This window comes from Colletotrichum jinshuiense, chromosome 3 (assembly GCF_051148585.1).
Source record: "Colletotrichum jinshuiense chromosome 3, complete sequence".
Lineage (NCBI taxonomy): Eukaryota > Fungi > Ascomycota > Sordariomycetes > Glomerellales > Glomerellaceae > Colletotrichum > Colletotrichum jinshuiense.
The window spans coordinates 4,291,420-4,303,067 of record NC_139310.1 but is presented as its reverse complement, the minus strand read 5'-3'; the positions used below and the strand labels follow the sequence as shown (position 1 = coordinate 4,303,067).

The 11,648-nt window shown below is 53.6% G+C and overlaps 5 protein-coding genes across 5 annotated transcripts; 4 read left to right on the top strand and 1 right to left on the bottom strand.

Annotated features, from left to right (window-relative positions):
- Positions 1 to 746: 746 nt before the first annotated feature.
- EsH8_III_001135 (DASH complex subunit Hsk3 like-domain-containing protein) lies at positions 747 to 1,303 on the top strand (the record flags this gene model as incomplete). The annotated part of the gene is made up of 3 exons (XM_083262860.1): positions 747 to 812; positions 896 to 1,017; positions 1,222 to 1,303. 3 exons carry the CDS (start codon positions 747 to 749, stop codon positions 1,301 to 1,303), a joined length of 270 nt encoding a protein of 89 aa, XP_083123347.1.
- Positions 1,304 to 3,292: 1,989 nt separating this feature from the next.
- Positions 3,293 to 4,644, top strand: EsH8_III_001134 (uncharacterized protein; the record flags this gene model as incomplete). The annotated part of the gene is made up of 2 exons (XM_083262859.1): positions 3,293 to 3,305; positions 3,350 to 4,644. 2 exons carry the CDS (start codon positions 3,293 to 3,295, stop codon positions 4,642 to 4,644), a joined length of 1,308 nt encoding a protein of 435 aa, XP_083123346.1.
- A 713-nt stretch (positions 4,645 to 5,357) lies between these two features.
- EsH8_III_001133 (Zn(II)2Cys6 transcription factor) lies at positions 5,358 to 7,837 on the bottom strand (the record flags this gene model as incomplete). The annotated part of the gene is made up of 5 exons (XM_083262858.1): positions 5,358 to 5,747; positions 5,824 to 6,112; positions 6,182 to 6,602; positions 6,703 to 7,471; positions 7,730 to 7,837. 5 exons carry the CDS (start codon positions 7,835 to 7,837, stop codon positions 5,358 to 5,360), a joined length of 1,977 nt encoding a protein of 658 aa, XP_083123345.1.
- Positions 7,838 to 8,582: 745 nt separating this feature from the next.
- On the top strand, positions 8,583 to 8,965 carry EsH8_III_001132 (uncharacterized protein; the record flags this gene model as incomplete). The annotated part of the gene is made up of 2 exons (XM_083262857.1): positions 8,583 to 8,841; positions 8,913 to 8,965. The coding sequence occupies 2 exons, from the start codon at positions 8,583 to 8,585 to the stop codon at positions 8,963 to 8,965; spliced, it is 312 nt and encodes a 103-aa protein (XP_083123344.1).
- Positions 8,966 to 9,953: 988 nt separating this feature from the next.
- EsH8_III_001131 (uncharacterized protein) lies at positions 9,954 to 11,261 on the top strand (the record flags this gene model as incomplete). The annotated part of the gene is made up of 4 exons (XM_083262856.1): positions 9,954 to 10,309; positions 10,369 to 10,887; positions 10,948 to 10,980; positions 11,051 to 11,261. 4 exons carry the CDS (start codon positions 9,954 to 9,956, stop codon positions 11,259 to 11,261), a joined length of 1,119 nt encoding a protein of 372 aa, XP_083123343.1.
- Positions 11,262 to 11,648: the final 387 nt, after the last annotated feature.

Below are 11,648 nucleotides of genomic sequence, written 5' to 3'. Positions count from 1 at the left end.
GCGCCCCACCGCACCGGGCAAATCAGACGTCAAAGCCGGCCCAACCGCAGTGGAGGGTTTGGGTTTGGCTGCTTTGTTTACGATGCCCACTCTTTTCGACAAACACCAAACAAACACGAGGGGGGGACGCATGAATTATAACGGCCGTCTGTTAAGAAAATCCACCGTACTGGAAAGTGAGTGTTTGGACGACGTAACACCCGCATGAACCGTCCGGAAACAAACGAATATAATTAAATTAACGCGGTCCACAGAAGGATCTTGAGGCTCCCTGACCTCTTATTTTTGTTCGTCGTTTGTCGTTTGTCGTTCATTCGCGACGACGAGGAACGCTCCCAAACTCATTCGACCAAGTGCCACCACCCCCTCCCTCCCTACCTCCCAAGGTAAGGCAACCACCCCCCCCACCACCCCTTGCTTGCCTCCTCCAGCGAGCAAATCCCGCCCGTTTGGTTTATGAAGGGGAGACCTGTGGCTGAGTCCCTGATGCAGGACTGTCCACTCTGAGTCTCAAATTACCCGAGGCTAGCTTTTTCTCTGCTCCCCGAGGCCCTGAGCTCCGGTACTTTTTGCCAGTATATTGTCCGACGGAGGCGGACGAGATAACCCACCGACAGGCGCCAGAGACAAACAGAGAGAGATAAAGGCACACAGAAGGTACTGTGTGAGAGAGTGAGAAAGAAGTCTTCAGAGAAAGAAACGAAAGGGCTTCGACAAAAAGAAGGATGGCGTCCCGGAATATCAACATGACGCATGCGGCGAGGCCGTCCATGTCTTCCAGTTCGGGGAACGCGATGAAGACGCGGCAGTTGGTGAGTTTCACTTTTTGGGTCTCGCGATGAGATGCCGGCGGTGCCTGGGACGAATGTCGCTGACACGTGGCGGTTTGAAACAGACGCACCTCCATTCGCAGCTCGCCCAGCTGTCGGCCAACCTCGCAGATACCGAGAACCTGGTTCGTATGACGAGCGTTCAGGCCGAGAGCATGCGGGGGCTCGGAGCCTGGCATGGTGGAATGTGAGTATCAAACCCCTGGCCCCCCTTCATTTTTACCCCCCTCCTTTTCCTTACACCCGTTTTTCTTTTGTTTGTGTTTTCCCCTTCGGACCGCCCGCGGAGGGGAGGCCTCGGGAGCAGCGGGCGCTGAACGGTCTCGGCTCGACGAGGGACCACTGTGTCGAGTGTCGAACGAGTGATGTGGATGGCTGCTGACTGGGACAGGTTCATGGCGGCGAGCAAGGTTCTCGGAGAGGAGGCCATCAATCGCGACGCGGCGGCGCAGGCGAAGGGCGGACAGCGCTGAGAGGTGCTTCGAGGCCCGGGTGGACGAATTTTGAGAGGGTTTGGTAGGGAGGGTGTCACTGTATAGCTGGTTTGCGAAGGCTGGCATGCTGGAAAGGGCTCAGGAGGCGGCGGCCGACTACGACGACAAACGACTAGAAACGCTTGGCCATAAGACGCCAAGGCTACGGGGGTGACAGATGCCGAGTTTGAAGGTATTTTGTACGACCAATTGGAAGCGCCAGTGGCCTCCCATGGCGAAGCCTTCCTTCACTGCGTACCCGGCTTGCATTTCGCCGGACACGGAGCGATGCCGGCTCCGAGATGAAGTATGTCGGAAGACGTTGTCTTCCGTGATGGTCGGGATCCGAGCATGTCTTACTTGAACGCCTGTGTTTTTCTTGGGAATACTTTGGACGGCAGAACACACCATCAATTATACGCGCAGGAAGCGAGGAGAAATAAAGAAATAAAAATAAAAAAAACCACCGCCATCCCTCGTCTATCGGGAGGGGTCGACCGGCCCGGCTCCCGGAGCGGCTAGCTGCGTTTTCTGCCCGTTCTTGAACTCGGAGCCGAGAATGATGACTACAGGAGCCGGCAGAGGCAGGCTCGATTTCTTCGTAGCGGGGCGGGCAGTCATCCCCGGCATATCTTGAACCTTTTTCTTTCCACCTTTCCCTCTTTTCTGCATGCCATTGAGCCGGAGTTGTGGATGCCGAGTTGGCCATGGTCACCGTATGTCTGAGGGGAAACTTGCTGCGCGAGCCGACACCGCGAAGTCCATTACGCAGGATATCGAGTGGTAGTAGGGAGTCATAGCCTTTGTAAGACACAGTTACTCAGCTAAACGACATGTCGTCGGCTTCAGGGTGGTCTGACATCTTTACATATAACCGAGCCACCATAATAGATCCGTACCAGGTATCCAGGTTAAAGTTCAGGTGATGGCCCTTGAGATTCGAAATTGCGGGTCGCTGGGAAACCTCCGTCGATAATCTATACGCCTGGAACCCTGCCACAAAAGCAGAATGCTCTGTGCTGTAGGTTACTGTTGCAGTGAGGAGAAAAGGATCGTATCACTAGCTCGTCTTTCCTCGGCATTGCCGGCGACTACGTTCGTATGGCCCAAGGAACCGGCAGCAGCACCGCAACAACGGCATTGGCAACGTGTTCTGCCTGTAGCCCCTTTACATCTCTCCAGGCAGAAGCTGCCACCACAACGATTACCAGCGTGTCATGTTTACTACTCCGGGGTATTGGTTGCTGAACCGTGCTCGAAAGTCGCATTGCAGTCGAGGGTACTCAAGTACCCAGGTACTGGGATATATGAAGCACACGCTTTGGCACCTCTCGAGTGGCTCCCAGATCCCATTCACACCTAGAGGGTCGCATAGAAGAGTAGAGGGGAAATTTTGTACGTAGGCCGCAGAGCCTCAAGTGGCTGGCTCACTAGCTCAAACCAGAAACGAGCTCAGGATGCTTGTTGACAAGCATTCTGAAGACGGGATTTCAGACACTCGAGTGGTTGCAGAGGTCGTTGATATTCACCAGTCGGTGTGACAACAAGAGAATAGCCCGCAGGGTACTTCCGGCGGCCTACTTCAGACTCATAAGGGATCTTCACTACTGGCTGAAGTATATCGCTGAAAAGGGCAAGCACCATTGATGGTGGTGTCCCTACAGACCCATGAAGAATATCAGCGGGGCAATCGCGCTCTTAGTGGCCGCGTACATGTACGGACATACCGCGGATCTAGTTTAAGTGACGTGTGCCCCGCCAGGCGATTTCGGTTTCCCATATACATATAAATATTGGAAGACAACTTGTCTAGTCACTACTTAAAGGCATCCCAGCGCATTCAACAACCAGACTGCTAATTGTCATCATTTTCTACGTACATCATGGACAATCAAATCAGGTCATTCATGCGGGTCATTCGCAAACTCGATAACGCCGACGAGCTGATCCAGTCTTTTCCGGAATAGGAAAAAGCCGCCCTCTCCCAAGATGCAACCTCGTCGTCACTCACTCCCCAGAACCAACGGTGTATTCTGGACTTTCCAGATCCCGAAACCCAAGCGGCCAACATTGCAAAGGCGTCCACGCTTGGCAAGGAGGACCTGCTCAAGCGTGCGGCAGAGACGCCCTCGCAGCTATCCGCCGCAGAAGTCTCCCTGCTCAAAGACCGCTACTGGCTGGGCATCTCGCCAGAGGAGGAGCACGAGGTTTCCTTGGCGACTGGGCTGATCATGGGGCCTCATCGGGTCTCCGAAGAGGAGTACGAGCAAGCCGCGAAGCGCCTCAAGGCAGTGCGGCGCTCGCTCTATGCGGAAAACGAGGAGAAAGCCATCGAAAATTCCCACGTCGAGCACTGGCGACGTGAGAACGAGGCTTGGCGAGAGAGGCAGAAACAGGAGGCCGAAAAGGCCCTGCTGGCCAAGGCGTTTCCGTGGGTGAGGCGCCTATGGGAGGAGGACAAGGGCGAAAAGCATTGGGGATATGGCATCTTCGTCGACCCGGGAGCATTTCTCGACGAAGAAGAGACTGAGCGGTATATGTCTCGACGAGACGGGGTTTTGTTCCATGCCTGCGGTGCGATCGGGGCGGGGAGTAGTGCCATCGGTAACATGTGGAGATTGCAAAAGCTGCATTGGCCTACAGATGCCACTGCGGACGACGGCGAGAAGGAAGGCGGCAGTCAAACGGAACAACAAAGTGATGGCAAGCATGATGACAGTGAACCGGTAGCCGGTGAGCATGAGGAGACCGACGAGAAACGCGCTGCCGAGTTTCAGAAACTGCGTGAACATTTCAAGTCCATCCGAGACCGAGTACCCAAGAAGCAGAGACGGGAGCAGGCCGCCTTGAGTGGCCCTGCACAAGCAGAACGCGGTGGTCTGCAGGACGGCATCCTTCAGAACGTGTTCCTGATAGTCGACAAGTCCAGCGCCGGGTCAGTGCTTTCTGGGCATGGCCTTGTCGATGACATGTGGGTTTGGGCAGCTGACCCCGACTACGACGACGCAAACGATGCGTCTGCCGCTGTCACTGCTGCCGCCACCGAAGGATCGATGTCGGCAGAGACACATAGATGCTACAGAGGCTTCATGCGTGTGCGGCTACAGCAACTTATCAACAATTTCTACGACGCGCGGCGCTTCCACGAGAACGATTACCCGATGCCGAAACTTTGGGAGGCGGCTCAGAAGAGCAAACACCAGGCTTTCGTCTCGCTGGAGGATGACGAGGCGCGGAGTTGGAGCATAGACAGGTTTGTTGGGAGTGCCATGAGAGCGCAGCCGCGACGAATTGTGTACGGGCCCAGGCCAGTAGTCTCGGCTGGAACTGGGGTTTTGTAAATGTGATAGATTTATGAGATATATACATATATATACTCAACATTTTCAAGTAGTGCTCAAAGATGGCTACGCCGCAACGCTTGCTAGCGAGCCGTAGACTATGTGGTAGCCAACGAGCCGAGCAGAACATACAAAGGTAAGCTGGTGTCAATCAAAGGTTTAGTAACTTGACTGCAAATCCTGTTTTGAGTATCTTTGATTGCCCTGTCCTCTGGGAGTGGTTGCCTGGTTTAAACACTAGGGACCGTTGCCAGTTGCATAGGTTCCCCTTTGACAACAACAGATTTATCCGCTCTTCTTTGTAGAAACAGCCGTTGACTCGGTTGCTTCGGTTTCGGCGAAAAAATGAAGAAAAAAGAGTTTCCTCACGATTAAGCAATGCTCAAGTTTGGCGTCGTAATTGTCGTGTGAGGGAATCTTTCCAACGAGACGCGCGGAAATGCCGGCGAACAGAAAAAATGAAAAGGAAAACAATTGTACAGGAAATAAACTCCCCCAAAAAACACCCCTCTTTCAGGGCTTTTTTTTGCCATGTAACATAACTCGTAACTCACCTCTCTCTCTGTCTTCCTTTCCTATGTTACAATGCTTCTCGCGAATGTTCATCAACGTTTAAACATCATCGTTTAAACATCATCGGTCTCTCACACGGCAGGCTTTAGACTCGGCACTGCCAGGGGGTTGTCTTTGGGTCGTTACTCTCGTCGGTGTATTCAGGACTGCTGGCTCGAAGGGGCCTCCTGGCGCAGCCAGTCAAAGGTGTCGAGCAGGTCGAAATTGAAGTCGAGCTGCGTGGAGAAGTCCCAGTCCATGGTGTCGAGGGCCACGGGGAAGCCGCCGTCGATGGCGGAGGAGGCCGAGGCCGCCTGGCTGTTGAGGGCCTGGTCGAGGACGTGCTGGATGAGGGTCTTGCAGTCGGCGCAGAGGTCGCCGTTGGGCGCCGTGGGGCTGACCCAGTCGAGGAAGCCTACCAGGAGGCTCAGCTTCTGGATGATGCTCGACCGGGTCACCTTTGGGTTCTGCGGGTGGTTGCCGCCGTGGAGGGTGGGCTTCAGGAGCTCGAGGCAGAGGATCCCGCCTCCTGGCGCGGCGTAGGCCATTACCTGAAAGGCCGTGTCAGTGTCCCTTCTACACATGTGGACAGAGGCTGAGAAGGGTAACGGAAAGGCGGATGCTTACAAGCCATTCAAAGTCGCCGTTTACGCAGGATAGGCGGTCCATGTTGGTCCAAAACATGAGGGTCTTGGACACCATCTCGAAGCTGATGGAAAGCAACGCGCCGTCGTCGTGGCCCCTTTTCGCGAGAAGCCGCTCGATGAAGAACATGTTCTGGAGGTGCTCCAGGTGGACGATGAGCCGCACGTACAACATCGATACTTCAAGCTTCCTGACCTGGACATCCTCCTCTTTGAATACGATGATGTCGGGGAACCCGGCGACGGTTTTGAGTTGTCTCTCTTTGATATCCCTGAAGAAATTGTACATCAGCATCAAGCTCTCGGACAACTGCCAAAGTAGGTCTCCGTTAGCAACTCACAGAAGTGTCTGGACGGGCGTTACTGGGCCGTGGCCGAGGGCGATCTCGAACAGTTCATCCCGGATGTGGGCTAACATAACACGGGCCCGGATGATAGTGGCAGAGTTTAGGTCGCCCTCGGTGTTCCAGCCATTGGAATCCAGAGCGGCCACATGGCGGGCGAGCGTCGCTTCGTCGGAGAGAAGGTATTCGTCCTTGAGGTCCAAGGGGGGTGGCGTGCGTGCGTATCTACGGCTGATGAGGGGCGGCCTGCCGGCGAAAGAGGCCAGCACCTTGTCCATGTAGAAGACGTAGCAGAAGAGCTTGCGCTTGATCTCGGTGCAGACGGTCGGCTTGTACGGTTCAGAGGCGACCTCGTCGTGAAAGCCGAGAAATGTCGACAAAGCCACTGTTTCGGCGTGTAACTGCCAACAGGCGAAACCTAGAGGAGCCCTGGTTAGCCTTCTCTCGCTCAGTAAGCGTCTGGTAAAGGAAGCGAGGCAACGCCATGATGGACATTGGGCATAATCAAAACCACGTACTGGCATCGCCTGAGAAGATCGACTCCATGATGGTTCGTTTCGCACACATGAAGAGGAGCAGGGTGTTGCCTCCGCTGCCGGCAGCCTTGGTCAACTCTATGGAGGCGCCGACGCAGTACCGGTATTTCATCACGACCTTCGTCCCTTCGTCCACGGACTGGAACTGTGAGCCTACGTCGGGCCGGTAAGGGCCGAGATACCTGGCCGCCAGCTCCCAGTAGACAAACAAGACGCCCAACGACTCCCATCGCAGATTGGTGCCGGTGAACTGTGCGACCCATTTCTTGGGGTCCGTCTCCTCGTCTGACACGCATTTCGCGGTGTTTGCGCAGATTGTGCGGGCGAGGGAGGTCAGCTGGCTGTCGTCTGGACGCTCAGATGCGTTGAAATACTGCGGGAAGGTGTCGTATAGCGACGTGACCATGAGCTTGGCCGCCAGGCGGATCCAGCCATCACTGGGGTTGATGTGGCTTTCAAACAGCTTCAGGGCCGTGTCTCGGTCTGGAACGTGGCGGAGGATGGTCAAGCAAGTCTCCAGAGCCTGGTTCGTCAACGGCGGGGAGCACTCTAGCCCACAGTATGCGGTTGTGCCAATCTCGCCGATTGGGGTTGCGCCGGATGGCTGGAGCCGGTTCAGGTTGTGCCGCGTCTCTTCGTAGATGCCGCAGAAGGACGTGAAGCCAAGATAGCCGATGCCGAGGACGGCGGGGGTGGCACCCGCGCTGACCGACTCCGGGCTGGTGGGGAAGCTAACGGGTACGGAATTGGGCTGCCGAGTAGCCGTTGTGACTGGTGATGATGTAGCCGTTGACGCTGTCGTTGATATCGGTGCCGAAACCAGCTCGGACCGTGTCGCCGTTACGGGCTGACGGAAGGTCGACGCCAAGGGCCGAGGGGAAGTCCTCGATTCACGCCGACTGTCCCTGGGCCGAGTTTGTCTCGGGGTTTCTCTTGGCAGTGGGCTGCCATCGAGGATGTACTCGCATGACTCCCCCGAGCGTTTCGATTTCCTGCATCTGTTACATACGGGTTGTGCGTGGTCGCAGGCAACCTTGCGCCTGCGACATGGCTCACACGCCTGAGGCCGGCCGTTCTTTCGGTACAGGAGCCGGGGTGGTGTTTGTGTCGACTCCATGCCTATGCAGCAAAAGATTTTTCTATCAAGCGAGATCCGCAAATAAGCCCCGTTTCCTAATGACAGGTAAAGCTGCCGGCGTATGGTGAGAGAAACTTCGGGAAGTGAATCGCAAAATCGAGCAAACAACGTCGGCTCAGTCTGTCCGACATATGGAGTGAAGTTCGTGATTGGATTCTCGGCTTCGGCTTCGGCTGGACGGCTTCGGGCGCGGGTAGGAGTCGCTATCCTATCCCCACACTTTTTTTTATTGTGTTTACTAATGCTCCATCTACTTACTAACCCGAATCGACTGGCCGTACAAGCTTTTCGCCAGGGATTACCGTATGACGAACCCAGAAATTCGGCAAAAGGTGTAATTGGCTTGAAAACACATTTAGGAACCGGCGAGGGCCCCACATCGGCATCGATCCCCCCGTCTGACACCCCGTCGAGGACGGCACTAACATGAGAAACAGCATGTTAGTGCTTGTCAGTCGACTCACAGCGCGCCCTTCGACATGATGCCATGCACATGCCGGGTTTCCATTCCGCATCTGTGAGTCAAGAAAGGAGCTCGACTTGCCGAAGCCGCGTTTGCAATGGAAATCCGACACGGGCAATACGTTTATAAAGACCAGCTGAGAACCCCCCCATCATCACAGATCAGAAGAACATTAGTGAATCATACTTTCCTGAGCCATCACGAGTTGCCAGAACTATTACAAAGATCCCAAACCATCAAACCCTCCCTTCACAAGTACAAATGAGCTCCATCGAATCTCAGCAGTACCTGAAAGCTATTATACAAGACAGAACCGACAGCAAGATGTCCGGCTCCTTTTACGAATCAGCTTTTGTCATCCCCCATATGCAGGCTTCAGTAATGCCTCGCCGGCCCCGTCAACCTGCTCCGATATCGAAACCGACCGTCGGTGCCATGTCCTCAGAAACAACCCTTGTTGACAAGGATGGCGTTCCAGTGATGTCAAAGGAGAAGAACGACGCTACAGGAACCCTCGATGGTGAGTCTTCAGCACTGCTCAATGAGCTACCGTCGATCAAGGACGAAGCTTGCTAACGAATTCTTCTGCAGGATCTTCTTCATCTAGCAAGAATCTTCTGAAGCGTATTTTCAAGAAGGCTTAAATCAAAACTACCCATGATTGTATACGACACATCCGGTTTGTAAGCAATGGGTCCCCTTCGGAGCACGACATACTTGTGACCTTTCGGTCTGGCGTCAGCATCTTATCAATCACCCGCATCTACATTACGACGACGACATGGCTTAGTGCTTATACCAATGCACACGCATACATGCACATACGCGTCGCTTTACTGGCACCCCAACATTGGCCTGGATGTCAGCTGCTCTTCGCCAGAGTTCATACCCACAATCCCGCCCCTTTTAGTCGATTGACTAAGGTAGCGGCCGGGCCGATCACGGCCCCTCCCTACTTAACACTTTACCCTAATGCCTGGTTCGCTATAACGACTTTGAAGACGAGTTTTGTTTCGGCCTTCCTGCAGCCTTATGATGCGGGATGGCGGACTCTTCTCCGTCTACTACAGCTCCCCACGTTTCGCACGTGTGATGGTCAGGCCAACATCCTCAGTTTCAGTTAACTTTGTGCTTTCCTTGATATGGATTGCTTCACGACATCATCCACGACTTGTTTTATTCCCCCTTTTTTTTTTATTTTCTTGGAATTTAGACGGACATTTTTGGGTGGGTTCTGGGCACGCAGGCTCTTTTCTGGTTCCGTCGTGATCATACACGGAAATCTTTGCCCTGGCCAGCAGACTGCAGAATTCTGGTCGGACCAGGAAGGTTAAAGCTGTGGTATAGTGGGTTTACCTTTCGGAGGTACGGTTCAACTGAAATGGAGAGTAACTTTAAAGATTTCAATACTATTTTTCATCCATGGAATTACTTCGCATCCAGAATTCATGAAAGCAGTTCCTGTCTGTCCACCACCAGAGAACCATGGTTTTCATTCAACCTTACTCCGTGTGCTCTTGCATCCATTTACTAGCCTATAAAAGAAGAGGTCCTCACCAACGTTTCTTCGAAACTATCAAACTCATCATTGTCTCAAGAGTAGATGTCCAATACCCCTGTAACCCGCCCGTCATGGTTCGCCAGTCTTGGATGTTTTGCCTTCTAGGCACCGCATCGTTGTCGAGCGTTGCTTTCGCGCAGGCATCTCAACGTCCATCTCCCTTTAGTGGACCGCCCCCCGAATGGAGCCCAGAGCGTTGGTGCTCCTCTGGCATGGATCACGCCGACTTCGCGAGCCTTGATGATATCGCTGCCCTCGAGGACATCACTAATGGTTTCCATCATCTCGAGCCGCGAGTCGATATGAAGACCCCGATCCAGATCCCCGTCAACGTCTTCCTCATTGGCACTGAACAACAGCTCAAGAAAATTGCAAAGGTACCGCGTCATTCCACACATCATCTCCCTAAGTGTTTAGCACCCCGCTTGTGCGTGTAGGCGTGTACTAACTCCAAACTCCTTGACTTTAGACTTCAGTTACCGTCAGAATTGAAGACAGTCTCGCCGAGGGATATTCGAACCTGGGCTATTCCTTCGGACCGTTCAAGACTATCAATGTCCGTAACGATGATCTCTCAGAAATTGACCATCTAGCACGGCGCGTCAATGAGACCTTGTTGATGAAGAAAGCCCTTCGTCGCGGCGGACCCGAAACTCTCAACGTGTACCTCGTGCCTAAAATGGGTGGTAATGTTTTGGGGTACTCGGCGATTCCAAAGACCTTAGAGCTGAACAATCGTCTTGCTTTGGCCCATGACGGCATCGTAGCCAGCTACGGCGCCATGACAAGCTACATGGCTGATAAGGTGGTTGTTCACGAAGTGGGCCACTTCCTCGGACTCCTGCACCCGTTCCACCACGGGTGCTCCATTCCTGACGGGGATGGTATTCCAGACACGCCGCAGGCGAACAACTCCAATAACACAGGGTGCCACGACGGAAAGGACTCGTGTCCTAACTACCCTGGAGTTGATTTGGTGCGGAACTATATGATGTACTCCTCCTGGTATGATTTCTGGTTCCTCGACTTAGATACGAGACGGCGATGATGCTAACTGGAACATAGCACTGGAAACTTAAGCTTCACACGGGGCCAAATGTAAGCTGCACTTCCGACTCCCGATTCCCGGGGGGTGGTAAGCAGTTTCACTGACATTGCGGACCTATAGCACAAGGATGCGTGAATCGTGGTACAAGTGGCGCGACCCACAGACCAGGAAGCTTCCTCCGCTCACGAACACGCCTCTTCCGGCTACTGCTACGAATACCGAGCAACTCAATGATTTTGGAATCGAAGAAATCGATCTCAATCTTTCATCGTTTGACGACATGGATCTTGAGGTTGATTCACTCGGACTCGACCACCCCTTCAACTCTTGAAGGCGGCCAATCAACGACAACTCGATAGCTCGCGGTATGCTCTCCGCCCCATGTTGAAATAGCAAGTGCTTGTAAGTGCTTGATTCTGTCGAGAGTCCCGCTCTGGCCGAATCTGATGGGGGAGTGCTATTCGTTGAATTGCGGATTGAGAGGATGAAGACTGTATATTGGGTTTTCTTTGATTTTAGCCTGCCGAATACCTGCGAAAGTACGCTCGAGTAATATGACAGGCGAAATATTCTAGTAAAAAGAGTTTTGGAGTCTTTATTTACTATTCCAGTCACCTATGTCCCATGTTCTGCACATACGGCCTTCCACAGTTCTCTGCATGTTCTATGTTATTGTTCCAATTCACCTCCATCGTACCATATCTCCTTCCATTTCGTC